The sequence below is a fragment of the Impatiens glandulifera genome, chromosome 2 (assembly GCF_907164915.1).
Source record: "Impatiens glandulifera chromosome 2, dImpGla2.1, whole genome shotgun sequence".
Taxonomy (NCBI): Eukaryota; Viridiplantae; Streptophyta; class Magnoliopsida; order Ericales; family Balsaminaceae; genus Impatiens; species Impatiens glandulifera.
This window is the reverse complement of record NC_061863.1, coordinates 63998791-64000609: the sequence shown is the minus strand read 5'-3', so window position 1 is coordinate 64000609 and position 1819 is coordinate 63998791. Positions and strand designations below refer to the sequence as shown.

The 1819-nt window shown below is 46.3% G+C and overlaps 1 protein-coding gene across 1 annotated transcript; it reads left to right on the top strand.

The window, feature by feature from the left end:
- Positions 1 to 491: 491 nt before the first annotated feature.
- LOC124925980 (F-box protein At5g07610-like) lies at positions 492 to 1819 on the top strand. Its single transcript, XM_047466132.1, has one exon. The coding sequence runs from the start codon at positions 500 to 502 to the stop codon at positions 1760 to 1762; it is 1263 nt and encodes a 420-aa protein (XP_047322088.1). The 5' UTR covers positions 492 to 499; the 3' UTR covers positions 1763 to 1819.

The window sequence follows — 1819 nt, the reverse complement described above, 5'->3', positions numbered from 1 at the left end:
TCATGGTTGGGTATGGGGGGTTTACATGAGGGTCATTTCAATGGGCGTGTAGATCAGAGCGAAGATATCTTATCTGGGTATTATCTGAATATTATATTATTTCCTGGCGTTAACGGGCGATTCCGTTAACGGCGTCTGGTGTGAACCCGGGCCTAAACCCGGATTCCGGATTCTCCCTCCCTCCGTCTCCTGCCCAGATTGATTTATTATTAAATTAATAATGCTGCAATCTGATTGGTGCGCCACAGGGGAACACGGCCATCGGTAGCAGAAGATCTGAACTGGAAAAAATGGTCTGTAGATTTATTATTTGATAATTTTTTTTTTTTTTAAAAACCCAATAAAATCATAGCCGCCACCTTGATAGTCCTGGTTTGTATAATATTGAATTGTCTATCAAAAGGGAATAAAAATTGAGTCTTTCTTCAAGTTCTCCTTCTTCTTCGTCTTCTCTATCTTTTACAGAGAGAAGAGATATAGAGAGAGAAAGAGGAAGGCCATGGCCATGGATGCTGCTAACATGTCAGGAAGTTCTTCGATGATTTATACTTGTGCAGATAAAGTGGCATCCAACGATGACCTCTTACTCGAAATCTTCCTCCGTTTACCTGTGAAATCTCTTCTCCGATTTAAGTCCGTCTCCAAGAACTGGCGATCACTCATCTCCAATCCACTGTTTATCCATCTCCGGCGACGCCAACGCACTCATCCGGGTCTGCTTCTGCACTGGCTCTCACGACCCAGAAATCGCGCCTCCACCTCACATGTCGATTTCGTTGCTTTGAACAACAACAACAACAACCATGGTGGGGGAGATGATGATCATCCAGATCTCTCATTCTTCCCCAATCTTTCTGATGTCTTTCACATGACGTCCTGCAATGGTCTCGTCTGCTGTGTCGTCGATCGCGACTGTCACGTCATCAATCCCACCACAAGGCAATTCTCCACCGTTCCCCAGCCGACGCACCTGTCTCGCCTTAGGATGGAAGGAGTGAGTTTGGCCTTCGATCCGTCGAAATCTCTTCACTACAAATTGGTTTGTCTCTGGAGCAATCCGATTCGGTCGACTGTCGAGCCACGTATTCGATCGGAAACCTATTACCAGGTCGAGATTTACTCATCCGAGACGAGATCGTGGAAGGTTCTAGACGTGAATTTCACATTACCATATCGACACCGTCCGGATTTCTACAACGGGATTTACTGGAACGACTCAATCATCTGGTTCTGCAGCTCCGGCGATTCTGTCTACTTCCAAATTGAAGAGGAGCGAATCGGAACCATTCCTCAACGTACCACCACCATTCAAGAGGAAGTTTGGGGAGACAGAGCCTTCTGCTACGGCGAATCAGGGGGGCATTTTTACGTGGTTGAAAGGTCTCCTCCGAGTACAGGGGTGAAGATCCATGAACTGACGGCGGACTTTTCAGGGTGGGTGATGAAGTATAGCAGTGACCTTGGTCAAATCGGGAGGGCATTCCCTCAGATGATCGAGAATCTTCCGGGAAGGGTTAATGGGTTTAGGGTATTGTCGATGGTTTGGAGTGAAGAAGGTGGGGAGGAAGCGTATCTGGTGTTGACCATACCGGGGAAGATCATAAGGTTGAATCTGGAGGACAACAGCTTTAGGGAAGTTTGTAATGTGGAATCAGTGATGTGTAAGGAAGACGGAAGAATGGCCTATGGATCCACTAGATATTTAGTCGGTACACGTTATGCTCATCACTATATTGATTCACTTTTCAGCACCTCACCCTGACCATGACCATGACCGAGCATCATCATCATCATCCTCACCCATTTGAGATTGCTTATA